The sequence below is a fragment of the Diceros bicornis genome, chromosome 20 (assembly GCF_020826845.1).
Source record: "Diceros bicornis minor isolate mBicDic1 chromosome 20, mDicBic1.mat.cur, whole genome shotgun sequence".
NCBI classification, from domain to species: Eukaryota; Metazoa; Chordata; class Mammalia; order Perissodactyla; family Rhinocerotidae; genus Diceros; species Diceros bicornis.
The window spans coordinates 25049952-25076854 of NC_080759.1; the positions used below are offsets into that span (position 1 = coordinate 25049952).

Genomic DNA, 26903 nt, shown 5'->3' on the forward strand with positions numbered 1-26903 from the left:
GTAGAATGTATGTTTCCCTCTTTTTATCCATTATTCTTTTTTATTTGTGAGGAAGATCAGCCCTGAGCTAACATCCGATGCCAATCCTCCTCTTTTTGCCGAGGAAGATTGACCCTGGGCTAACATCCATGCCCGTCTTCCTCCACTTTATATGGGACACCGCCACAGCATGGCTTGACAAGCGGTGCGTTGGTGCGCACCCAGGATCCGAACCTGCGAACCCCGGGCCGCCAAAGCAGAGCGCACGCGCTTAACCACTGCTCCACCGGGCTGGCCCTATCCATTATTCTTTTATTAAGCAGTTTTAATAATTGCCTCCTCAGAGAGTTCTGTGGCATTTAAAAAATACCTCTAAGTTCTCCTCCTAAACTAGTTTTAAATGATTAAATTCTAACTTGATGTATTTAAAAAATTTTGAGTATTTTTCCCAAAGAGCTAATTTACATAATTCATAACACGCAGCTTAATTTAAGGCAAATTTATGTATATATATATATAGACTAAAAGTCAATGAAAATTAGCATTTTAATATTAAAATGTAAAGCATAACTATCTCATGGGAAGCTTAGTACAATACCTAAAAGGTTTTCATTTATTATTTAAATGTCCTAAGTTGTTGTTTCATCAAAGAGAAAAACATTATTTTGCCTTAAGGCAATGTTTAAGCATTAAAAGAAAAATCACTGAAAATTTTAAATAAATAATGGGAAATAATTTGTGGGAATATATATGTTCATACTTGAAATTGTAAAGAATGAAATAAAACTTAGTACTTGAATAATTCTACTGTGTCTTTCTTGTGGTAGAGAGCATAAAGTCAAGTTTGTGATGGTTGCCTAGAGGTCTATTTTAGAATATCTTATCAGTTGATTGTAGCTATAGAAAACTTTATTTGAGGACAAACACATTTCTCTATCACCTCTAACCCCCAACTTGTGATGCTGATATAAGCAAAGAATTGTGCTACTTGAAAAAACTGCTAATGACTAGGGATGCTTGGGTAGAATTTGAAAAGATAATCTAAAGAGCTCTCAATGGCCAGAGATGGAACAAATTGAGCAAGTAAATAAAGTAGTATTGAATTACAACCCAAAGTATAAAATAAGTATCCATGAATTCATACTGATGTAAATAAATAACTAGATGGATAAATAAATGGAGGAGAAGAGACAAATCTGTGTCAAAGAATTCCAAATAATTTACATAGATATTCAACGCTCAAGGAGGTGCACTGTAACTCCCCATTCCTTAATTCTGGGCTGTCAGTAGTGACTCTTTCCAAAGAAAAAGTGAAAACAGAGTAACTTTCCTATGAGAAACCTGATCTACACTACTACAGCTAAGTGATCAAGATTAACAGTGATAAGTCATGTTGCTAGTTGTGTACTCTTGACATGATGTGGTCTCTCTCTCTGAGATCTTCCTCCCCAAAACCCATAACCCCAGTCAAATCATGAGAAGAACATCAGACAAATCTCAATTTTGAGGATATTTTACAAAATACCTGACTCGCACTCTCCCAAAATGTCAAGGTCATCAAATCAACAATAGTCTGGGAAATTGTCACAACCAAGAGGAACTGAGACATAACAACTAAACTGTAATGTGGTGTCCTGGATAGGATCGTGGAACAGAAAAAGGGCATTACGTAAAAAATAGGGACATCGGAATAAAGTATGGACTTTAGATAATAATAATATATCAACATTGGTTCATTACTTATGACTAATGTAAGATGTAAAAATACAGGGGTACTGGGCATGGGGTAAATGAGAACTCTGTACTATCTGTGTAATTTTCTGTAAATTTAAAATTATTCTGAAACAAATGTTTACTTAAAAAAAGGAAAGACAATCAAAACAATCTTAGCAGCTAGAGACTCAGAGAACATAGCAAAAGCTATAAGCCTTCCAACTTAACAAATATCTCATCTTTTGCATAACTTTTTTCTTTATTTTTTCATGACATCATTTGTATTTCTGAATTGTTTAATATGGCAACCTTCTCTTCCAAACAAGGAGGTACTTTCCAAAAGCGGGTACTTTCAGGCAAAATAAATCTACATACTGTAGTCACATTTTTTTTTTTTTTGTGAGGAAGATTAGCCCTGAGCTAAAATCCGTTGCCAATACTCCTTTTTTCCTGAGGAAGATTGACCCTGAGCTAACATCTGTGCCCATCTTCCTCTATTTTATATGTGGGACGCTGCCACAGCATGGCCTGATAAGTGGTGCGTAGGGCCGCGCCTGGGATCCAGACCCAAACCTCCGGGCTTCCGAAGTTCATGCTGTGCGTAAACTTAACCACTACACCACTGGGCTGGCCCTGTAGTCAGATATTTTGACGTAAGTCCCTAAGCAGTTTTTAATTACGAGATGAAATTCAGTTATTTTGTTCCAAACTGGGTTGATAATATATTTATGTCTGTGAATGAATGCTGGTGATCACCTGTGAATATGAGCAATGTGCTCAATGTAGAGAAATGTCCTTTGAAAATACACTATTACTAGTCAGGTTTACTGAGGCCTAAGGGAGATTTTACTGTCATTTCTAGCTTTTGAAATTCATTATCATGTTGTGAATAATAACATTTAAAAAAAAACAAATTCTGTAAATGAGTATAAAATAACTTCTAGCATTTTCCATACAAATACACTAATAATTAAGGTAGCCTTTGTCTGTGCATAGTAGATATGGGGCTTGATGTGATAAATGCCTCACATTTAGTTTGAGGCACAAGACCACAGTTCTATGGTGTTTTATGACTGGTCACATGCATTACAATAGTCAAACCACTTTATACAGATAGGTGCAGTATTGAATAACATATATTCCACAACAATCTCTTTCTATCTCTTTCTCTCCCCCCTCCCATTTCCCTGTGACATTTTTGAAATTCACGAGAAAAAGCATTTTAAAATGTAGGCTTTAACTAAAGTATTTTGACGCTTACTTGGCATAAACATCTTTCTTATATGGATTATAAATTTTAAACCAATGAAGAAAAAAATATATTATCTCCTAAGTCAAATTTAGTGATTTTGCAAAAAGAAAATCTTTGAATGTAACAATAGCAGGTTTTCTGCCACCTCTGACTCATTTATATTGGTGGTACCTCAGAACAGAAACCATGCCAATCTCGTAAAGACATGGTCTTCATATTTAACTATTGTGTATAGTGGAACATTTCATTCAAAGTTTTACTGTTAAAGGTGAATATATTGAATTGACTAATTATATGACAACTGGAATTGACTCCACCTTCATAAATTTTTTCTATGTGGTAATCATCAAAGAATATCACACTAATCAAAATTTACTCAACATAGGGGCCGGCCCGGTTGCGCAAGTGGTTGGGTGCATGTGCTCTGCTGCGGCGGCCCGGGGTTTGCCGGTTCGGATCCTGGGCACGCACCGACGCACTGCTTGTCAAGCCATGCTGTGGCGGCGTCCCATATAAAGTAGAGGAAGATGGGCGTGGATGTTAGCCCAGGGCCAGTCTTCCTCAGCAAAAAGAGGAGGATTGGCAGATGTTAGCTCAGGGCCAATCTTTCTCACCAAAAAAAAAAAAAAAAAAAATTATTCAACATATAAGTATTGAGTTATATTTATCTATAACCATGTACCAGGTGCTGAAAGATTCAAAGAAGAGTTAGACATGAATCTTGCTCTCAAGGACCATTTAGTCTAATGGAAGTAGGAGGATTGAGGGATGAAGTATTTATATAAGATTCTTTAATAATATATTATCATACATGATGTGTGATAATCTAATGCATATTGAAAATGGTTTTTGGTAATGAACATTAGGGTTAATAGTACAGAGTGATTACTTCAAGCTGGGATGTTCCAAAGAGTTAATGGAGGGAGGTAGCATTTAATCTGGACCTTGATGAGAGGTGGGATTTGAGTGGTGGAGATGAAGAGGAGAGAGCAGGCGTTTCAAGTACATGGGTACCACACGAGTGATAACCGAACAGTGGGAAAGGGTAGTGGGAGATACTAAGGAAGGTGTATGGAAAATAAATTTGTTTTCTCAAAAATGACTGAGGAATGGGTTTGAGTTTTTGATTGAGAATGCATCTAATTGATGGTTAAGTGTATGTATTGCCACTTTCCAAGGAGTTAAGGTGCTTGGTATTATATTAAAAATAATTTGATTGTATGACTCCAAATGTAATGTAGGGTCATTAAATTCCTTGTATCTTCCATATGTATCAGTTACTATTGTAAAGTAAGTGAGATTTAGGAATATTTATTTGAATTCATTTTGTCATGTGCTGTTTACTTAGCATTTTTATAATAAAAACTGATTTTGGAGGTGATCTTATTATGGATAAATGCGTTGTACTTTATTGCATTGTAGAATTATGTGAGTATATGTGTTACTCATATCCTTTGAAAAACATGCCGTAAAAGGAAGATTTAATCATTTTTTGAAAAATATGAGGCTTTTTCCCCAGTAGATAAATCCTGAGGTAATAGAGCTTATATTTGATGTAGACCAAACCATAGAGAAATTTATGTTTGCGAGTTACGGTCTAGTAAAGATGGAGGCTTCCTTAGATTTCAATAGTGTAGGGGGCTGACAATTTAACAAATTATTCCTATTAAAATGCGTGGTCCAGAATTATACCATATTCTAATGGAAGATGATTTCCTGTTAGCAGCCTCCATCTTGAGGACTAATGCCTACACCCCTTAAGGAAAATGCACTGCTGTGTTTATGAGCTCCTTTGGGAGCAATATTTGAAGAAACCCGGGGCCTGAACTAGGAGTTAAAATTCTCTCGTAGTTTCTGTGGTTTAACTCAAAAATACATGAAATGTGTTGGATTTAGAATGTTTCAATTAACTTTTTTTTCAGGGAAAAAAGATCTCCAATAAAGCGTAACTTGAAGATTCGGGGTTTTCGTTTTGTTTTGTTTTTTTTTTGGCTCTGTGTTCCTAAATTTGCCTTTCCTCCTTTTTCAGTCCGTGTGGACTGAATCTATCACATCTGTGCTTTAAAGCAAATTTCTCCACTGTAGCGTATGTCCCCTCCCCCCATCTACAACTACATTTCTCATGTTTTTACTCTTCATGTTAAGTTTTTATTAATAGTTTCCATACAATAAACTTTCAAATATGATCAGTTTTCTCCTAGTCTTGAAAAGTAGAAAACAAATATATACTTCCCCTCATCTCAATCACAGAGGGAGATGGGGAATACCACAAATAAATAAATAATCTAAATAAATCTAAACAAATCAAAGAATAAACAATTGCTAATTTGTTCTTCATACTACCGTACTACCATCACTTTTGTAATGGTAGCCTATCTTTACGTGATTGATCCAAAACTTTATTCTCAGTCTTTATATTTCTCAAATTTTGCGCATCATGTCTTATACCTATTTCCTAGTTTTACCTGTGTTTCTCTAACCCTGAACTCTCTGCTCTCTGTCGTTAACCTCCATTCCTTTATTTCCCCTGTACTCACTACTCACTATCTCTACTCACATGGTTCCTAAACCAGCACCTCCACTCTTGACCCCCAGTCTTCCCACTCTTCCTCCTCTTTAGACTCATTTTTTTTCAACTGAAACAGAGTGTATTCTCCTGAGTGTTCTTCCAGCTACCTCAAAATGAGCATGTCCAAAAGTGAGTCGAATCCTACCATAAAACCAGATCTTCCCAATTATTCATTTTTGTACCTGACACCACCTTTAACACCTTTATTCTACATTCTCAGGTTGGAAATCTTCTTGGAATCATCTTCCTTTTCCACCCTTCCTTCCATTTCTTCGCTAGGTATTGTCACAAAGTAGAACTTCTTTCCTCTTTCTCCTTTATTCCCACTGTCTCCAACCAAGTCAGACCCTCATCATCCTCATCACTTCATACAACCATTAACCTATCATAAGAAAAATGTTATATTTCATTATTATGCTCAGTTATTCAAGAATTTCCAAAGCTTCCTACTGTATTCCATATTGACTCCAAATTCTTTTTGCTGCTTTTAAATTCCTTTGTAATGGAGCTCCATTGTACTTATTCCTGTCTGTTTCCAACTTCTCTCCAGAATTCACACTCTTGCTCTGCAAGGGTTTATTTCTGCCCAGCCTCTCAAATGCTTCCACACTTCTTCACATATTGGCATATTTTCTTCCTCTTGCCCCTTTCGGTTTGCCTGTCCAAATCCCACCTGTCAGATCCAGCTTCATCATGCCCTTCTCTCTCCCTTCTAGTCGGCTGTGTTCCGTTTTTTGCCTTCAATTTTCGGGAATGTATCACAAAGCTTGGTAGTATTGGCTGGATCTGGGAAAGTTAGCCAGCTGTTAAGATCAGTCATCCAGTTGTTCACACTCATTTCATCACTCATTTTACTTCTGTGCATATGATCCTTGAACTAGCGTCACTGCTTATGATCCTCTTGTTGGGTGAAGAACTAAGCCATGCTCATAAAGATGAATCTAGTCTTTATACACATTTTATGTGAAAACAGTGTTAAAACTTTGGGAAAATTTAGATAATCAATATGCACGCTTTCAAGATTTGGCTGATACAATAGCTATTGAAGTGTCTATAGTATCACATGTGAGAAATTATATTTTCAAGCCAAATATTCTCATCCACAACTTTTTTTTTTGGTGAGGAAGATTGGCCCTAAGCTAACATCTGTTGCCAGCCTTCCTCTTTTTGCTGAGGAAGATTATCCCTGAGCTAACATCTGTGCCCATCTTCCTCTACATTGTATATATGGGATGCTGCCACAGCATGGCTTGATGAGTGGTGTGTAGGTCTGTGCCCAGGATCTGAACCTGTGTACCCTGGGCCGCTGAAGCGGAGTGCGCGAACTTAACCACTATGCCACCGGGCTGGCCCCCTCACCCACAATTTTTAATAATTCAATTTTTTAAAGTCAGGCTTCTGCAGTTTGAGCTCAAGTTTTTCAGTGAAGATGGTGATTCTAGATGACTCTTGGGGGTGGGTGGAGAACAATAGCGTCATTGATAACCAAAACTACCTCCAGTCACCTTGATGCAATCTACACTCTAATTGAATTATGTGATTTTCCAAGGCTTGCACACTAATTCATTCATTTAGTCATTCATCAATACAACAAAAATATTTGGAGCACCTATTATTTGCTAGGAATAAGTCAGATGCTAAAGCTACAGTCTCTGTGTCTCTTCCCTCTGAGCCTTTCCTAATTCATTTTTTTTCCATCTGAAATACTCTCTCTAGCCACGACATCATCTTCATCTATCAAAATCCCTGGAGCAGCTAAATGTCACTTCTCTGCAGCTTTCTCCAGTCCCCTGAACTAACTAAAATAGTTTCCCTCTCTCCTCAATTTCCAAGGTGCTTTGTTTATGTTCTATTAATTGTCATCTAAATTTTTCATGTTGTACCTTGAATTTAGTCATTTTCATATATCTTACACTTGTTATGATGTCTTGCACAGTATAAAAGGTCAAAAGTTGTATTGACTTGAAATAAAGTGTTGTTGAATTAAAGTGAAAAATATGCCACTACCAATGTTATATCAAGGTGAATTATTCAAACGTAGCATTTCACACTGATCAATATAAATCACATGATGCCATGTCCTTCTTTGGCTTAGGTTAGCCTGATGACAGATTTATGTAGATATGTATGTCTTCCTAAAGTGAATCTTATGAAATGTTCAATTTTCATTTTAGAAAAACTTCACTATCACAATGGTGCAAATGTATGACAGAGAAGTATATTAATTATTAAGACTTATAAAGAGAGATAGGAACTAAATTTGTAAAACTATCTTGGATTAGTCACTCCATCATTCTTGGAGAGATATCTCTTTGTATTCTCCATGCCAAGCCACTATCTCCTTCTCTCAGAGATTTCCGTCTCAGCCTCATTTGCTGGTTCATATTCTTGTGGCTCAAGAGTGGACTTGGCTCATGACCATCACTTTGGCTCTTTCCTCATTTACGTCTATAATTTCCCCCTTGTAGGGCTCATGTTCCCCCATGGTTTCAGTTTTCAAATCTGTACAAAGACTCCCATAGTTGCTTCCCCAAGCCCTGGCATCATTTCTAAGTTCTAGAATATTACAGTTCCAACTGTCTTCAGTCATGTGGATGTGAAACGTATTAAACTCATTATCTCCAAAGTTGAATTTATAATCTCTCCCACATCTACTCTCAAAACTTTCACATTATCAGTTTCTAGTTTCTCTGACATAAGACGTGGGAGCTTTATTTGGCTCCTCCAACTTCCTTCTCAAAACCAGATAATCCTACATCTTACCTATTTTTCCCTCACAAAGTTCTTTACTCCATCTCTTCTTTTCTGCCTTCCTTGGTTTGCATACTAAGTTTCTTAAAAGTTGCTTCATTCTCTCAGTTTTTTGCTCTGATACACAAATAACTCCCACAGAATAAAACTCTTAGATTTGAGAAGATTGTTGGAGTCTTTCTAGGTTCATTTTCTATAAGGAAGAAGATAGAGACCCAGAGTGAGGGGATTTTCTTAAAATTGTAAAGTCTAGATAATACTAAATATCAGAAGTTTAGCACTTCTACATCCAATCTAGTCTTCTTTCCACTATGTTACACTGCTTATTCTTAAGCAGTTTTTTTTCCTAACACCAAGAAATTTTTTTTGATCAATAATAAATACAAATATGACTGAGAACAAGATAACAGCAGATCCCTATTTTGGCTTAAATGCATAACTGTTATTTTTCTATAAAATTGTTTTAAAGGATACAATTGTTTTAAAGGAAATAGCAATGAGATTGGACAATATTAAGGCAAAAAGCCAACATTATTAACATTAAATAAGACTTCTTTTATTCAGTAGAATGCTTGATTGTTAATATCCGTAATGATTGGAGTTTAAGAAATTTACGTTATATAAGTCCAAATTATAGATCTACCATCTAAAATGCTTATGCATTTTCAGTAGTACATATTTGGAGTGGAGCCAGAGATAAATATACAATTTTGCATTTGTGACTATCTATTTTGGTAATTAACACTAATTATTTTCCACTGAATCAGTCCTATGCATATAATGAAAATTGTGCTATGGCTATGGCGTAAAAAATGTTGGTTCTTTGTGTAAAAATACAAATAAATACAAGTCAAAATAAATATAATGCATGACATTAGAATGGAAAGAAGCTTGGGTTAGTTACCAGAAAACATGGCTTCAAGTCTCAGATGCCACTCACTAGCCAAGTGATCTTGGTTAAGTCAGACACCATTTTGTTTCAGATTTATGTAAACATAGAACTAATAAAACATTTTTGTATGTCTCACAGAACTGTTGAGAATATATGACGAAAATTTTTACTATGAAAATACTTTATGAATACTAATTTGTTTTATAACAATTGGGAAATAGCTATTGTCTGACAAACTCCTGCAATGTCATAGTACTTTGACAACCAAGTTGCAAACTAACAAAATAGAGCTGTAAAGTTGATTCACCTTACTAGTATTAGTTGTATCTATTTCTAGAATTTCGTCAAGTTATAATTCAGAGTATCTTAGAATGTTTTGGTTGATAACTTGCAGAACTTTTCCTATAGATCCTAGGCATGATTTTCTTTCAATGCATGTTTTATAATTTAATGTGATGTAAATTTAACAACATCAGTCTCTGTTAATATTTTTCCAGAGCCTACAGTGTGCTTGACACTATACTAGTACTTAAAATGTCTCAACTCATTATTTTCTTGCAATTTTTTTGAAATCCCAATAGTTTTCAATGTGAAAGAGTTTGTTGTTCTGTAATAATAACTTTATTTCTTTTAAAATCTGACATACAATTTTTACTCAAAGGAGGAGTAGTATAGGACAAATGGATATGAAACAAATAGTTTTCCCTTGGATGTTTTTTTTTACAGCAAGCAATGTTAGAATGGCACCTTCCACCCACCAGGGCCAGCTTGGGTCTCTGGGCAGGTTGCAGGTCAAATAATTCTTGGAGTCTGATCTCAAGACAAACCACTAGGTAGGCTTAGGGGCCAATGATGTTTGAAAAATATCCTTCTAAGCTTTCTTACTGCACCCCTCTGAGGCTCATTTCTTTCTTTCTTTTTTTTTTTTTTTTGGTGAGGAAGATTAGCCCTGAGCTAACATCCATTGCCAATCTTCCTCTTTTTGCTGAGAAAGATTGGCCCTGGGCTAAACATCTGTGCCCATCTTCCTCTACTTTATATGTGGGATGCCTGCCACAGCATGGCTTGATAAGCGGTGTGTAGGTCTGCACCTGGGATCCAAACCTGCGAACCCCAGGCTGCCGAAGCAGAGTGCGCGAACTTAAACACTACGCCACCAGGCCGGCCCAGAGGCTCATTTCTTGAAAGTGGTTGAGGTTTGTAGGACCAGCCAGTATGGGTTCCATGGCTTCACCTCTACCGTCTTACTATACTGGTTAAACTAAGCCCTTGTTTACTTTCAAGAATGTCTGAAATCTGTTCACATTTTTTCAGAGCTTTAGTCTAGACAAGTTTTATGTATTCAGTTTTTTAAGTCTTTCCTCACAAGTTAGGCTTTCCATTTCTTTAATCGTCTTTACCCCCCTATTCTTTACGGACATCTTCCAGCTTGTCCACATTTTCATGATATTGAAATGCCAAAAACAGAATAAAATATTCAAGTGACAGATGCTTGTAGACTGAGATTTTAATACAATGTCTCTATTTCTTAAAACCCTGAGTATTCATGCATTCATTTATTTAATAGATATTTAGAGAGTTCACTCTAGTTGCAGGCACCGTATTCGACAATGAGGATATAATGGGAAGCAGAAATAGATATGGCCCCTGACCATGGTACATCCACTGTAGTTGGAGAAATAGACCTTTAAAAAAATGTCCATGTACATATAAAAATACAATGTATTTTTTGTGCATGAAGAAAAAGCCCAGATACTTAGGGACCGTATAACTGGGGCACCTCCTGGCCAAGTCTGAGGGTCATTTCTTTATTCAGTCTATGAATGGTTCTTTAGGGCTTACTTGTACATGTTGCAGGTTTTCTTTAAATGCAATAGAAGAATAAGACATGGTTATTGCCCTCCATAAAAATACCAAGAGATGGTTTGTGAGAGTTATGCTCACTGAAATGTTTTTTGCAATCTTGTATGAAGTATGAATAAGCATCTTTAGGACACGTTGTTATTTTTTATTGCCCAATAATTAAAACTGTAAGCAAAAACAGTGTGCTGGCTAAATAAATATTTTTACATGAAATCCTCCTAAATCCCTTTCCCACATCGCCAATTTGCCACCCCGTTGGTCCCACCCAGAAAGATATTTTGGAGATGACACTGCTTGCCCCTGGATTAGGCTTAATACATTCTAAGGTTCGTGTGCCACACAGTTCTGAGTAAAAAGAGGACTGTGGCTTAGAGACTTTGGGATTGTGCTGGAGGAGTTGCTTGTCTGCTTGAGGATGGAGAAGATAAAGAAGAGGAGAAAGGAGTGCAGTGTATTCCCAGCACTTGCAGGGAGCAATTGGGCAGAAGAAATAGACAAGAAGGTGCGAAGGAGAAGTAATTAGACTAGCCGGTCTAAAGCTCCGTGATCAGGTTGAGGATTAGTGAGAGAAAAGGTCAGGGAGATTGGATAGGAATGTTAATTAAGACATTTACATCAATTTTAAATTGCCAACAGTTTTGTATGATTTAATTCTCATAAACATATTCTATAGGTTGGTATTTCTCTTTTAATCTTTTATGTTGTTGTATAACATCATATGGGTTTTGAAATAATGACTTCTGAGTTAGTAATCTCAAAACGCAACAAAATAATTATTTCAAGAATTGTTATCTTTGACACATATATAAGATCAGTTCTTGGGTCATTACTTTTTTTTCTTTTTCCCTTTATCTCTCTGGTACCAAGAAAAGTCTGAGATTTTATTTCTTCACAAGTTTTCTGTTTTTGTTATTTGTTTTTTCAGCTGTGGAAGAAACCAAACATACAACCTGTCACTTAACCTGAAGGTGGAAGCCGTATCTTTTAAAAATGAACTGAAAAGTGTAAATCACAAAAACCTCTTGCAGAATGCAGTAAACTTATAATTAGTTTTAAAATTTCCTGCAAGTCACTGGTCTATATAAAAAAGCACATGTAACTTCGACCTATTCATGGGATTCAGTTATCTGCTGAGCTGTATCCTATCGTGGGTATATTTTCTGTTGCAAAAAGGTTTAATAAGTGTCACTGAATGAAGAAGGAAGGGGTGGATGAAAGAAGAGAGGCCAAACATATTTCTAGTTACAGCTATGCAGAAACATACATACTGTATCTGCCATCTTGGTGGGGGACTGAAGTGAATTGGAGTGTGTGTTCATTCGATTCATTTGTAGGAGGCTGAAAATTTCTCTTTGTACTGACAGTTCTGCTTAAGATACGCCCTAGTGTTTCTGTGAATTGTCCAGATAATTAAAGAAATTTGGTCTTCAATTCTTAAATATTCCGTAGCAAATGTTACTCTGCCCACACACTCTTGATACTTGTTACAGACCTGGGAACATATGCTCCTGGTAGAAGCATTTTCTTCCCGACACATCCCCCATTCTGCTCCTCAGATAATATGCAGCTGCCAGTGGGTGAAAACCTCAATATAATTCAAGTATGAAATAATATCTTTAAGTATTATTGTTTTAGGGAAAAAACCCATAAACTAAATGGAATGGTATTCTTGTTTATCCATGTAGAACCTAAAATCTGTGGAAATGAATAATCTAACTTCAAAAATGTACCATTAAAATAAATAAGTAGATATTGATTATTTTAAAAAGTATTTTGAAGAAAAAAATATACTACTATAAAATTTATAACTATAAAGAGAACTTAACATTTTATAATTGAGATTTTATTTGATCACATTCTTGATCATGATCCTACATTTTAGTTGAGAAAACAAGGTTTTAAAATATGTGAAGAGAAAACACTTGATGTAGCCTTGGATTTGTTTTATATCATAACAGCTAAAGCATTAACTAAAAAAGTAAATATACCACCAGACCTTTTAACTTTTCATGGCATTTAATCCTTTTATCTTTCTTGTTAGTGCTGTGGAGTCGGATTTCAACTCCTAGCGACCCTGTGTACAGCAGAGAAGAACCCTGCCTGTCTTTCTGCACCATTCTCTCACCTTCTTGCACTGTGTCAGACAATGATTCACTGTTATTCATAGGGTTTTCCTGGCCAATTTTTTCAGAAGTGGGTGGCCAGTTCCTTCTTCCTACTCTGTCTTAGTCTGGAAGCTCCAGTAAAACCTGTCCACCATAGGTGACCTGCTGGTATTTGAAATACCAGTGCATAGCTTTCAGCATCACAGCAACGTGCAGCCACCACAGTATGACAACCGACAGACGGGTGGTGTGGTTCCCTGACCTGGAAATGAGCCTGGGCCTGGGTGGTGAGAGCACTGAATCTTAACCACAAGGACTGGCTTTATCTCTCTACCTTGTGTTCATTTCTCTTGGTATTCCTAGTGGCAGCCCTAGTGAGTGCCTCATAGCAACCTACAAACTAGCACCGTTTTGGTGTTCAGTAAATGTTTGTAGTATTGTTGTGTACACCAAAACAAGTTTTTGCGGTTGTGTAGGTAAAGTGTCAACTCACCGACTGTGAAATCCTGCCCAACTCTCCTGTCCTTCCCCCAAGGAAGACTTGATCACTCTCCTTTGTGTGCTCTAGGATTACTCTCTATGTAAGTCTGTCATAGAACTTATAATATTTTAGAAAACATTATTGAATTGTTTGTCTTTCCTAGACCTTATTTTCTAGAGAACTGGGGCTGTGTCTAATTCCCTCTGTATGCACAATGACAAGCCCAGGAAGCAACACATATTTGTTGATAAATTAACGTTTGTGCCATGAATAAAATGCAACTGCAGAAACTCCTCAGCAAATGCTGTCTTTGAATTTCTTTAATAATAGTACTTTCTTTAAACAGATGACCAGTTGTTTCCCTCTTTTGGAAACCCAGAGTACCTATAGTGTACTATTTATGAACATGTCTTAAATTCTCTCCTAGTCCTATTCAAGTACAAGTCTTCATTTTCCTATTAAGTTGAAAGTTCTTGAGGACAGAATTTGTATGTAATTTATGTTTGCATTTCTCAGAGTGCTTAGAGTGACAACTGCTATGTAGAAGATAGCCAATACATATTTGTTGGAATTATTATAATGTCACTATTTAGAGAAAATATTTGGTACTAAATTTGACTCTTGCTTTCCAAGTGCTTTTCACATAGATCATCTGAATTGACTTTGGTTTATACATTACTGAGATATCTTTGCAGGTTAAGGCAGGAAGAATTCAGAAATCTCTTTTGAAATAAGCAATCCCATAGCTCCTTTATTTAGAAGATGTGCACTACTATATGGGCGTAGGGACAGATGAGCTATCATGTTGATTCTCTGGGAATGTAGGTAAATTCTCAATGGCTTCTATATTGATAGGCACAGAAAGCAAAGACCAGCCGATGAGCCATACCTGGAGCATCAGTCGACTCTCATTCAGGGCTTGGACCTTCTCTTGTGAAAACAATTTGATTTCATTTCAGATGGGTGACTGATAAGGACGAGTGAAAGTGTGGCTGTGTTGCCCTACTAAGTGTGGTAAAGTTTTTTTTTTTAAATGCTACTCTTAAATCCTTGAATCATTTATTCAGGCAATGAATATGATGGAAGGAGTGTAAGCATGGAAGTTAGTTGTGGGTTCAAAAGCAATTTTCCTCATTTCCTGCCTATGAGAATTTAAGAAAGGTTCTTAGCTGGATGGGTTTCAGTTTTCTGTTATTAAATTTAGATAATGCTGCCTACCTCTTTGATTATTTTGAGTATAAATGAGATAATGTTTACAAAGTGCCTGTTATCTGATAAATGTTACTTATATTGCCCTGAGGCTGCCTTCCTTTTCAATATTCAGTGAGGTAAATTAGGAAATCAGGATCATGAACATATTCCAAAACTTCCATAAAATGTAGACATTTTGCAGACTTAAGGACACAATGATGTGCTTGGACATTGGTTCTGTACCCTCCATCACACCCTCAAACTGGAGCAATAATGGAAAAGATCTGTGTGGCATTGGCAGCTTAGGAATGAACAAAGAGGATAAGGGTTTGTTGAGATCTGCAGAGGAACAAGAAACACAGGGGAAGTGACCTATGTTATCAGTGACAACAAAGATAAGCTGGATGGTTAGAAAACAAGCAATGTGGTGGGAAGATTATGATAGCAGTGAGGGAAGAATTATTCTGAAATTAAAACCTCCAAACTTGAATAAACCTTAACTTAGCTATGTATTTAGACAGAGAAGATTTCAGTCATCTTCCTTCTTTTCAAAATTTCACAGTGGTTGGATGAAAGTATATCAACAAATATAAAGCCCTTAACAACTGATGGTCATTTAATTGAGCTTCAAAATAAAGGTGCTTTCGATGTCTGTGTCATGGAACTATCTATCAGTAAAATCACCTAATGTCAAGTTTCTTATAGTTCATCCTTGGAAACAGTTTAAAAAATGGACATTGTTGAATTTTACACTGGAGTGAATGGTGCTAGAACACCTTTTGCTTGACATGACATGACCACTGACTATGTTTTTGTTTTCCATAAAGGAATAAAGTGCTGAGAGTCATAGGTAGAGAATAAAATTGTAAAAAATCACTCAATGGTAAATCAAATAAAAATACTAAGAAGCTAAGGAGTAGTTTTATTTATTTTTTTTTTGTGAGGAAGATCAGCCCTGTGCTAACATCTGCCAATCCTCCTCTTTTTTTGCTGAGGAAGACTGGCCCTGGGCTAACATCCGTGCCCATCTTTCTCCACTTTATATGGGACACCGCCACAGCATGGCCTGAAAAGCGGTGCGTCGGTGCGCGCCCGGGATCCGAAGTGGCGAACCCTGGGCCGCCGCAGCATAGCCCTCGCACTTAACCACTTGCGCCACTGGGCTGGCCCTAGGAGTAGTTTTAGATTGGGCTTTTTTAAGAACTCTAAATTTAAACACTAGGAGCTCTTTTATACATTTTCTATTCATCTTTTATAAATTAAGGATTTTGATTTTTATGGAAAATCTATATGTCATCATAAAGACAGAACACTTCAGCATAGACCTACTTAATCCTCAGGGAGTTCTGCTCCATTCTGTACCTTTTGATTAAAGCTATAGACTTATAGAAATGTATTTACTGTGTGACAATTAGGAGTAAACATGTTTTGATTCAAGGGAATGAAAGTTGTGGCGTTCATTTGAAATAAATTTGAATGACATAATGAACGTACCCTTGAATGATATCTTTCTTCCTGTTGCTTGAAGCAAGCAAGTTAGAATAATTTAAGACTATGCATCATAATTCTATCTCTCAATGAGAAATAAAAAAGGCTTGTACCTATTTAATTTCCAAACCATCCAAAAGAACAAATGATTATATATATTTTAATTAAAATCTTATAATGTTGTAATAAACCCTCATTAATAGAAATGTGATTAATTTGGAATTTGATCGTTGGAAAATCAATTTAAGTATAAAGAAGATTGGCATATAGTTTGGCTAGGAATAAGCACAAAAGCAGTATTTTCAGACATTGTTTATGAAGTTGTCTTTATTTATCAAATTATTATTGATACTGTTATGTGACACGTATTATACATATTACTAATACCGAAGGGTATTCACTGTTCACTAGTAAGTGCCCTGAAGTGCTGGAAATTGCATAGAGAAATTGAGACAGGTGTTTGGGGCAGGGAGGAGATAAATTCCAGCTGGGCTGGGGATGGGATAAAAGAGGATACTGTGAAGGAACTGGCATTTAAGTTGACCATTGAAATAACATTAGGAAATATAGAGGTTGAGTTTTGGTTTCGGGAGATGGAAATCCCAGATATTTGTTGAGTAATGGCAAAGACAAGGAGTCTGAAAAACAGAGTCTTTTTAAATTTAGCTTAGAACCACGTATGTACAAAAAGATAAGCTACAAGATATAAAATTCGGATACACTGTAGGGGATTTTGAATGACTATATTTCATTTTTCAAGCAATAGGAAAGATTGCTAGATATAAATAGGAAGTATTTTACTGGGCAGATAGAAAGAGGAAAATTAGTAAGCAGACTAACGATACAATAAGAACTTCATAGAGGATGATGGCAATGGAACAAAATGAAAAGCTGAATATGAAAACTATTGTATTGGAAGGAATGTAAAGCTGGGCAAATGATCAAATGCCAGAGCTGGGCCAACAAAAGAGTCAAAGATAATTTTTAAGTTTTATCCCTAGTGGCTGGCTGAAAGAAAAAAAAAAGAAGCAGCTATGCTATAATAAACAGAAGTGAAAATATCAGGAGAATTATTTTGGGTCCATAAGGTTAATTGGTTTGGATTTCAACCTGTTCCATTGGAATAGTTAGAGGCCACTAACTGTGCAGGATGTAGTTAGAAACGTATAACTCCATCTCAGAGGTTAAGGCCACTAATAGATTTGAAAACCATTTACATTAACATGTTAGTTAAATCTCTGGGGGTTGATGAGACCAAATGAGAGAGTGCATAGAAGGATGAAAAGCTGGGTGAGATAGTCATGTAGAATGCCTACTTTAATGGTGGAAGAAGAGGAGTCAGGGAAAGGTTGAGGAAAATAATTTTCTGCTAATATATAAATTGCGTGAGGAACTACAAAAATGCAGAATCATAGAAACCAAAGATTTGGGAGAGTTTCAAGTAGGAGGAGTGAACAAAGTTGTAAAATACCACAAACAAGAGTATGTGGACCAATATAAGGCCATGAATATTGGCAGTTAGAAGATTAACACACAATGAAAAACTGCAGTTGCAGAGGAAGGGGGAAATAGAGAAATATGTTTACTTTTGCCTGGATTTATACAGATCTTAATACCTTCATAGGGATTAAGTCTCTGTCCCATTAGCTCATTTTAATAAATAAGATTAGCTAAATCATAACGTGCCTCCCACCCATCTCGTGTTCTCATTGGGTAAATTGCTATGTTTATTGGAAAGCATCCAAATGTCTGTAAATATGGTTTAACTTAGTTTTATCCATAAGTTAGGCTAAACTTTCCTACAATTAGGATCTTAGCAAGGTTTTACTGTATTAAGAAAGCTAGTATATTTTTACTTCAAATTGCCTGTATTTGAATTGTCTGTGTTTTCCAATATCTTCACTCCTCACCCCCCATAGACAATGAATTTGCATTAGACCAAATAACAGACCTGACCAAGAAAACTTTGCAAAGCTTAGGAGAGGCATATGTCCTACAAAACGTCAACCCCAGTGTGAGTATTCCGTGTGTTAAGTAGTGAGGTTTATAAGGTGAAGAAGGCTGTCTGAGAACCCGTCAGATCAGAGTTCAGGTATTGGCTGCTGAGACTTGGTGGGGTGAATTGCCACTGATAGTACTAGGAAGGGGACATAGCATTTAAGACAAGGCACTTCATGTTATTTTTCAAGAGATATGTGTCCAATAATAGAGCTATTAATTAGACTTTTGAAAATGGAATCAGTTTCAAATAAAATTTGAAACATAATTGCAAAGACTGTGTTTTATAAAAAGTAAATCCAGCTAAACATTTGTTTATTTATTTATTTAGATTGATAAATAAGTTGGTTTACAAACGTATGCCCAATTTATGGTTTATATGTAAAAATATAATTTTTAGGAGTGAGTCAAGTGTGAGTAATGGGACAGGTTTGTCACATCATTTGACTTCAACCATAGGTAAAATAGTAACCACATATAAATCTGGTGCCATTTCAGGGGTTTAACCACAAGTCCTTTCCTCTATTCTATTTAGTGACAAATATTTATTTCATCAGGAGAGGGGAGAAGAGAATCTTTCATTCAGTGTTTAGAGAGAAAAATTTAAAGGCAAGCACCTCCAATAGCGAAATATGGCAGTTGTTTAACTCTCTTTAAGGCTTTAGGTTAGAAATTTCTGACATCAGATTATTTCAACTAGAGCAGATGTGATAAGGGGGTAGAGGAACCTGGAGGACAGTGGGGAATTCTTGTTAGAGAAGGGGGGTTGTCTCTATTTACCACAAGCTTCAGAAGGATGCAAGTGGGTAGAAAGAAACATGACTGAATTTTGAATTCTTCACAGTTTAATATCATGGACTAATCTTTACAATGCCACTTTTTCTCTTCTAAAAACTTATAGAGGGAAAATGGATTCTTAACATAAAAAATAATTTATCTATGAAAATTAATTTATTAGTAATTAAAATTGTCATAGTTATTAGTGATGTATTAATTATAATTGAAATACTATTTTATTCTGTCTCTTTTACCCACTTTCAGTATAAGGTAAAAATGCTTACCTAGATTATTACTCTACTGTAATTGTCAAGACTTTTGGTTTTGTAGTGAGTGCCCTCTCTGCTTTGCTGGTTTTTCAGAGACAGAAACTTTCTATAGAATATAGAATCTATATAACAGATTCTATATTCTATACTTTGCAGATATCATTGCATGCAGTCCTTCTGCAGAGAAACTCTGAGAGTAGTAGAAAACTGAAAATTGAAGTTCAAGGCAGTTAAACACCTTGCCCCAAACCGTACAGCAAGTGGAACTAGGATTGAAACCCGAATCTGCCTCCAAAGTCCAACCGAGATCTTTTATAGGTACTGTCTCGCTAGAGCCGGATGAATAGAAGGAGATGGCTTTTTTTTTGTGAGGAAGATCAGGCCTGAGCTAACATCTGATGCCAATCCTCCTCTTTTTTTGCTGAGGAAGATCGGCCCTGGGCTAACATCCGTGCCCATCTTCCTCTACTTTACATAGGATGCCGCCACAGCATGGCTTGAGAAATGGTGCATCGTGCACGCCCAGGATCCGAAACTGCAAACCCTGGGCCACGGAAGCGGAGTGTGTGCGCTTAACTGGTGCACCACCAGGCCTGCCCCTTGGAGATGGCTAACATACCAAACCAGGTGTCAAATCCAAAACTGTATTGTTTGCGGGCTAACTTAAGAACATATTCCTAATCTCTTCATTTCCTATTTATTTTAATGTATTCTATATTATAAAAACCTCAAAGAGTAAGAATCCAGAGTTATATAAAAGATAAATTAAGAAATTGTTTACTGCATTAATGGCTCTTTGTCTTATTAAAAAGAATTTCTTTAAATATCCCCGCTGAAGTGTATATTTCCATTAAAAATTCCATTAATATATCTTATTAGCATTTGTCATCCTGATACTGTTTACATCACTGCAGAAGTTAAACAGAAGACCAGATAGTTTTGAAGTTCAAAGAACTTAAATCTAGTAATGATGGAGGAAACAAAGACAAATAATTGGTAACAAAAGCAAAAATAAAATAAGAAGTATACTGAAAATATATGTTGCTCTGGGGGTTGTAAAAAAAAACAAACAAAGAAACTCATTGCTAGAATGGAACTTGAAGGACAGGTAGAATGCTAATAGGAAAAAGGATAGGTAGAATGGAAGTAACTGTATCTCCTGTAGGTGTACCTAGGTGTGCATGACAAGGTAAGAGCAAGTACTCTCTTGCTTAAGATATGAGGTGCTTGCCATAAAGTGTTAAAGAAGAGCTGAGAAGGAAGGAGGAGGCTATATGATCGACTTCTTTGATAACCAGCTATTTTTACCTAATTGAGAGAGTCATGGATGGTTTTTGACCTGGCAAATTACCTTTTAGATAGGTTGCTCTAGGAACGGTGGGTAGAATTGATCAGATACATTGACAGGAGTCTCTTGAGATATTCTAAGCAAGAGATAGATCTGCCTGAACTAGAGAGATAACAATGGGAATGGAAAAAGGGAATGGATATCAAAGACATTCCTGTGAAAATGTATAAGATGTAGAAATAGAGAGTTAAGGAAAAGGGAGAGCTTGAGTATCCAAGAGAAATTTTCAGAGCAAAGAGTCAAAAAGAGAAACTCGTGGGCAGGTAGGCAAGAGAGTCTCATGAGGTCAGTTTTCAGGAACATATTCATTGCTTAAAAAACAGAAGTTACATCACACTTTTAAGAGTGGGTGATAACTGTATTTTCCTTGGCTAGCTAAGGAATGAATTCATGTTGACCAGAGAAAGTGTTATATTATGCAAAGTCTATAACAAGATCTGTGTTTATGTCTGTAAAATAGAGTCAATGATACTTTAAAAGGAAATTTTAAGGTTTAGTGGAGCTTCATATTGATGTTGAGATATCTAATGGCTTCAGACCATATTAAGTACCACTAATAAAAAGCTATGGTGTGATAAACATTATTATAATAATAAAGAATGGGTGGCATTTTATCCTTTTTATCTCTATTGACTAAGAGGGATAGAATATGATTTTTCCTTTAAAAAATACCTTCTATCTTAATGACAGAACTATAAGGATGTCTGTAAAAGTGAGTATTTTTCAGTGGGCTCATGGGTGCTCCCTACAAAGCTGGATTTCTTTTGGTAAGTAAGGAAAGGTAAATGAATACTAAGTAGGCATTGTGTGCCACGGTTTGTTATATGCTTGGATCTGTGATTTGCATGTATTATTTTATTTAATCTATAAAATCCTACGCATTTGGTTCTATAATAATCTTAATTTTACAGATGAGACAATTTAGGATTAGAGAATTTAAGTAACTTGTCTCCAATTTAAACAGTTGGTAAAAGTTTCTAGTTGAAGACAGCTGCAGTGGGAATCATAAAGCGCAAATGGATGAATACGGCTTATATTTAGGTGTTAGAACCAAACAGTCTTGGTGATTGGTGGAATATGAGATTGAGTAGATTTAGGGCGAGGAGTTATCTAGGATGGCTCACAAATCGGGTATAGAGCTGTTCCATTCCCTGACGTGGGGAACGTATGAAGAATATATGTGGGAGGTGAGATGATGAATTTGATCTTGGGCAAGTTCTTTGGCATGAGTGTGAGATATGCAAGGGGATAGGTTAGTAGGTTGCTGACTTTGAGGATTAGGCGGCTTAGAAGACAGGAATGGACTGCAGATAAAGCTTTTGGAGTCATCAGTTATGAATTAATCATTAAAGACTTGGATGAGTGTGTATTGCCCAAAGAGCATGTGTGGAATAGAAGATAAAAGGGCTGTGTGTACACTCAGGGGAACAGCAGCCTTCAAGGGGAGTTCAGAGAGAGGAGCCCACAGAAGGCACTGATAAGAGTGTCCAGAAAAGTGGAAATCCTCAGGGCACACATGATTTCATTTTAGAGTTCAATGATGTCACTTCTTTGTGAAATAGCTATTACAATATTGCATCTCCTCTACATCTCTCCTTTGTCCTTAGTGTATTAAATGGCACATTTTCCATTTCCATTAAGAGAGGGGGCGTGGGGGGAAAGAAAATATTTCATTGAAATTGCCAGTGCATGATGTATGATTGACATGGGTATTTGTATACTTGTCCATAGATGTATAGATAGGTTTTGACAGAAAGGTTGATGAAATCTTCAAAATGACAAACATTTCTCTTTTACATAATCCTGGGGGTGGGTGGAGACAAGGGGAGATAGTGCTTATTATAGTTCATTCTTGTACTACTATTTTATCCCAGGAGTCATTCATAATTAGGGATGATAGTAACTTTGAAAGGTATTCAAATGTATACCTTACCAAAATGTTGCCCAAATAGTTTAAGTAGGAGAATTAATGTAAAATAAAAATATTTTAGTTAACAGAAATTTCTTATATAAAAGATATATATAAAAGATATAAAAACTTATATCATTTCTGCAAAAAAACTGCCAAAAGAAGACACCTATGACCAGGATGAAGTAACTCATGTTACCTCAAAGAGACTATTTCATGATTATAGAGTTCTATTAGTTGATTTGTTTCCTCATTTTTATAAGTATATACTGTAATAAGTATAAATAGTCTATTACCTAGTCTGTTAATTGCAGTGTCAATAGACTTTGAAAGAATCCAAATGAAAATAACTTTATAATCATCTTTGATGAATTTAGTTACGCTAATATTAACCCAGAATAAAGTTCCTGGTTTTCTCCCAATTTTAATATAGGGTGAGATGAGAGTGTTTCAAAGGTAGTTAGTAACCATAGACATGTTGAAAATAAAATCAGAAATTTTAAAGAAAGAATTGTTTGGAAAAATAATGGCAATATATTTAAAGTAGTTATTCCATGAAGCAGAAATAAAAGTGCAAATTTTAGGTAGAATCTAGTTTCAAATCTAGAGTAGAGTCTGTTCAATTATTTTCAGCCTCAGGACAAAATTAGTTTTCTCATTTCAAACTAAAGAAGAATAAAGCATAAATATTTGGAGTACTGTGAAGCCATGGGCTCTTCTAGAATCTGTGGTTAACATAATCTTCTAGAGATAAATTTGCAGTACCAATATTTTTCGTGTACCCTATTTATTACTGTTTATTCTAACCTGTGATTGGTAATTTGACATATAAAGTACTTCAAAGCACCTCCAATGAGCTTCCCAAAAGTGGTTTTTTAAGGTAGATCTTCTGGTCTTATTTCTCTCTTATTTCCATCTATATTATATGTAACTGTAGCGGAAGTTGTTTTTAATTCTTTGCCAGGTAAATGGGGTTATGGGAGTTCTTGAATTTATTTCTGTAACACTTTGTATCAGATAATTTTTAGAATTGTATAATCACAATGCCTTGCTTTAGGAACATATTAATTATACTTAGATTTAAATTTATAGCCATTGAAGGAGTTACCTTATTTACAAAACTGATGCTTTGCTCTTTTATTCATTTATTTAACCATAAGTCAGTAATAATTTTTTATGAGGGGGGAGAAGAATGGGCTGGTTATTGTCTACATCTTAAAATCTGATTTTTTTATTTGTTGTAGGTTTTATTGGGATTTAATAATGCTTATAATGATGGTTGGAAATCTGGTCATCATACCAGTTGGAATCACATTCTTTACAGAACAAACAACAACACCATGGATTATTTTCAATGTGGCATCAGATACAGTTTTCCTTTTGGACCTGATCATGAATTTTAGGACTGGGACTGTCAATGAAGACAGTTCTGAAATCATCCTGGACCCTAAAGTGATCAAGATGAATTATTTAAAAAGCTGGTTTGTGGTTGACTTCATCTCATCCATCCCAGTGGATTATATCTTTCTCATTGTAGAAAAAGGAATGGATTCAGAAGTTTACAAGACAGCCAGGGCACTTCGCATTGTGAGGTTTACAAAAATTCTCAGTCTCTTGCGTTTATTACGACTTTCAAGGTTAATTAGATACATACATCAGTGGGAAGAGGTAAGACATATCTTTTACTTTTTTTAAGCCACTGTATCATGAGATTGTTAACTATAACAACTGTTTTAAAATGAACTGTGCTTAAGGTTCATTATGGTTCTCCTAATGCATAAGGAGTTTTATGAAATTCAAGGAGAAAAATTTCATTTATTATTCTTATTTGGTACATAAATGATATATTTGTATCTTCAAAAGATATGGTCAAATAGTGGATTTGAATCAACTGAAAAAACTAGTGATCGTAAAACAATTTTTTTATGTCAATTCAGTCTTACAAAAAGAACAAGTCCATTTTAATCAATAAATTTTTATCTTAACCCATGCAACCCCTCCTCTACCATGGGATGTTGTTTTTATCTGATATGAATACATCAAGTACCCTCTTTGACAAAGATGTATAGGGTCTGATTGCTAATCTAGTTTGTATCATTAGCTCTGTGAGATAACATGGTATATGTTTCCTTTATTATTGAAATTTCAGGGAATTTGTGTTTGAAGAAAACAGATTGTTTTTTTGAATATTTTCAAGTTGTTTATGTAAAGATTGATTTTAGCATAATAATTTTGCTCATTGGTATGCTTGGCCTATATTTATTATAGTTTCTCCCTAATAATTTGTTTCACAATACTGAAAAACAGCATATCTAGAAGGGATATTATTACATAGAAAACACAAATAGTACAGTGAATAAATACAGTGAATCTGGCCAATATTTTGCTGAATAGGGCATCTGTTGTTCTTAGGCAGTTGGTGGGACTTGAAAGGGCTCAGCCAACTGGAGTTTCCAAAGATCTGAGTTAAAGGTACCATCACCAAGGCAAGGGAGTCTATGTCCCTAATTCCAGAGTCTGCATGTTAACCTTTTCGACTTTCTTTTCCTTCTAAGTCTACATTTAAAAAAAAATTAATTATAACCTAATTTTATTATCTGCATAAAAATAAGGGTCAAAAAGGCCTCCAGAGTGGCTAAACCTGCACTAAAGAAAACAATATACTGTCTATGGATTAATTGTCACTTTTCTCACTGCAGAAATGCTTTTTAGCATTTTTAGGATAAATTATGTTTGGGAATTTAGGTTTAAACAAGTCATAAAATGGAACTTCTGTGAACGTTAGCTCTGTTTTTTGTGAGGGTAGCAGTGTTTTGTGTGTGCTTGTCAATGACATTTTGGTTCTCAGGATTTCAGGAAATGACATGCAATAATAAAACATTGCATAAGACTGCTGAAAAGGCATAAAAATGGATCATTCTTAAAATATGGGTATGGATTATATTTAAAATCAAATGAAGCACATTTTTTTTTTTTTTTTTTTTTTTTTTGGTGAGGAGATCAGCCCTGAGCTAACATCTGCCAATCCTCCTCTTTTTTTTTTTTTTGCTGAGGAAGATGGCCCTGGGCTAACATCGGTGCCCATCTTCCTCCACTTTATATGGGACGCCGCCACAGCATGGCTTACCAAGCAGTGCGTCGGTGCGCGCCCGGGATCCGAACCAGCGAACCCCGGGCCGCCGCAGCGGAGCGCGCGCACTTAACCGCTTGCGCCACCGGGCCGGCCCCCAAATGAAGCACATTTGAGAAATTGGATTCATCTTGTGATGTGTCTCTATAGAGCACATTCCATCTAAAATGTAATAAATGTTTAGTTCTCAAACTTTATTATACCAACTCGAGATTAACATCAAACCAAGATAATTATTGATAATAATAGCTAATATTTAATGAGGGCTTATTATATGTCAAGTAATATGTTTGATTCTTTACATTGATTAGTTCATTGACTGTTCCTAATAACTCTGGTAACTTGTCCAGATTCAAGGAGTGTAGTAATAGGTGGAGCTGGGAGTCTAACCTTGTCAATATGACTCCAGAGCTAATGCTCTTAACCACGAAACTACATAGCTTCTCACTATAACATATACTCTTTTAATGATCAATACCTTAATATTCCACTATTTTATATATTGAATAAAAAGTTGTAGGAAACTTCTTAACTAAGATTGTGATTCATGCAACATGAGTTGAATAAGGTCTTAAAACATGGTCACAAAAAATATTTAAAAATAAATAACCTGTGAGAAGAAAAGCTATTGATATAAATACCCAGTCAATTAAAAATACAGTGGGCAATGTGACTATTTCAATGTCTTGTAGTTCTAACCAAATTACCCTAGAGAATGGCAGCAGGATGAACAGATGGCATCCTATCAGATAAAATGGCAGGCCATGTGGTCATAGAAGAGGACACTCTTAACACTGATGTCCTCTGGTTCCTTGCAGCGATCACAGGCGCCTAGCTCTGTGTAACATGATGGTGTTTTAAAGATGCCACGATATAATTCAAGAGCATCGGCTCACTGCCGACATGATTGTAAAATGCAATTTAATACACACTTACAGACATTTGGTAACCAAACACATTCAGGCCAGAGTTGTGAGTTGGCAAGATCTTTCTTATAAATAAATGACCTTGATAATAAATTAACCATAAGCTCATTTAAGTGAAGGATGTTTTCTTGATTATATGATACCACCATTTAATATCACATATATTGTGGATATTTCATGTCTGTTGGTAATACTATTTAGCAAGGAAGAAACAGTAATAATTAATCCAGAATTTAATACAAATTCATTATTTCATCACCTC

The 26903-nt window shown here is 35.7% G+C and overlaps 1 protein-coding gene across 1 annotated transcript in view; it reads left to right on the forward strand.

The window, feature by feature from the left end:
- The window catches only part of HCN1 (hyperpolarization activated cyclic nucleotide gated potassium channel 1), a 381116-nt gene that overhangs the window by 24059 nt on the left and 330154 nt on the right, over positions 1 to 26903 (forward strand). The window contains exon 2 of the mRNA XM_058564113.1: positions 23830 to 24253. Coding sequence (XP_058420096.1) covers positions 23830 to 24253 — 424 coding nt within the window. The remainder of the gene's footprint in view (positions 1 to 23829; positions 24254 to 26903) is intronic.